The 308-nt window shown below is 48.7% G+C and overlaps 1 protein-coding gene across 1 annotated transcript in view; it reads left to right on the top strand.

Moving 5' to 3' along the window:
• Nucleotides 1–6: 6 nt before the first annotated feature.
• The window catches only part of LOC119587903 (putative N-acetylated-alpha-linked acidic dipeptidase), a gene marked incomplete at its 3' end in the record, with an annotated part of 29,869 nt that continues 29,567 nt past the window's right edge, over nucleotides 7–308 (top strand). The window contains 1 exon segment of the mRNA XM_037936613.1: nucleotides 7–207. Coding sequence (XP_037792541.1) covers nucleotides 63–207 — 145 coding nt within the window. The 5' untranslated portion in view covers nucleotides 7–62.

The following is a 308-nucleotide window of genomic DNA, read 5'->3' as shown; positions in this document are numbered from 1 at the left end:
GGACACTGAAATTGGAGGTGAATAACAAGAAACACGTTGTCCCGACTTACAACGTCATCGGGATGATCCGAGGGTCCGAGGAGCCCGACCGTTACGTCATCCTTGGTAACCACAGAGACGCCTGGACCTTCGGCTCTTGCGACCCCTCCTCGGCAACGGCTGTGCAGATGGAGCTCACTCGATCTCTCGGCCAACTGGTAAAACAAGGTTGTCTGATTTTTTTCGTTCTCTTCCTACAGCTGATTTATTTTCTCATGTATTTGTTCCACCTTCATTCGTACTCTCTGGTTTTTCCTTCTTATACCAAA

Source organism: Penaeus monodon, chromosome 23, assembly GCF_015228065.2.
Source record: "Penaeus monodon isolate SGIC_2016 chromosome 23, NSTDA_Pmon_1, whole genome shotgun sequence".
NCBI lineage: Eukaryota > Metazoa > Arthropoda > Malacostraca > Decapoda > Penaeidae > Penaeus > Penaeus monodon.
The sequence above is the reverse complement of the archived record's forward strand: the minus strand, read 5'-3'. Positions and strand labels throughout refer to the sequence as shown.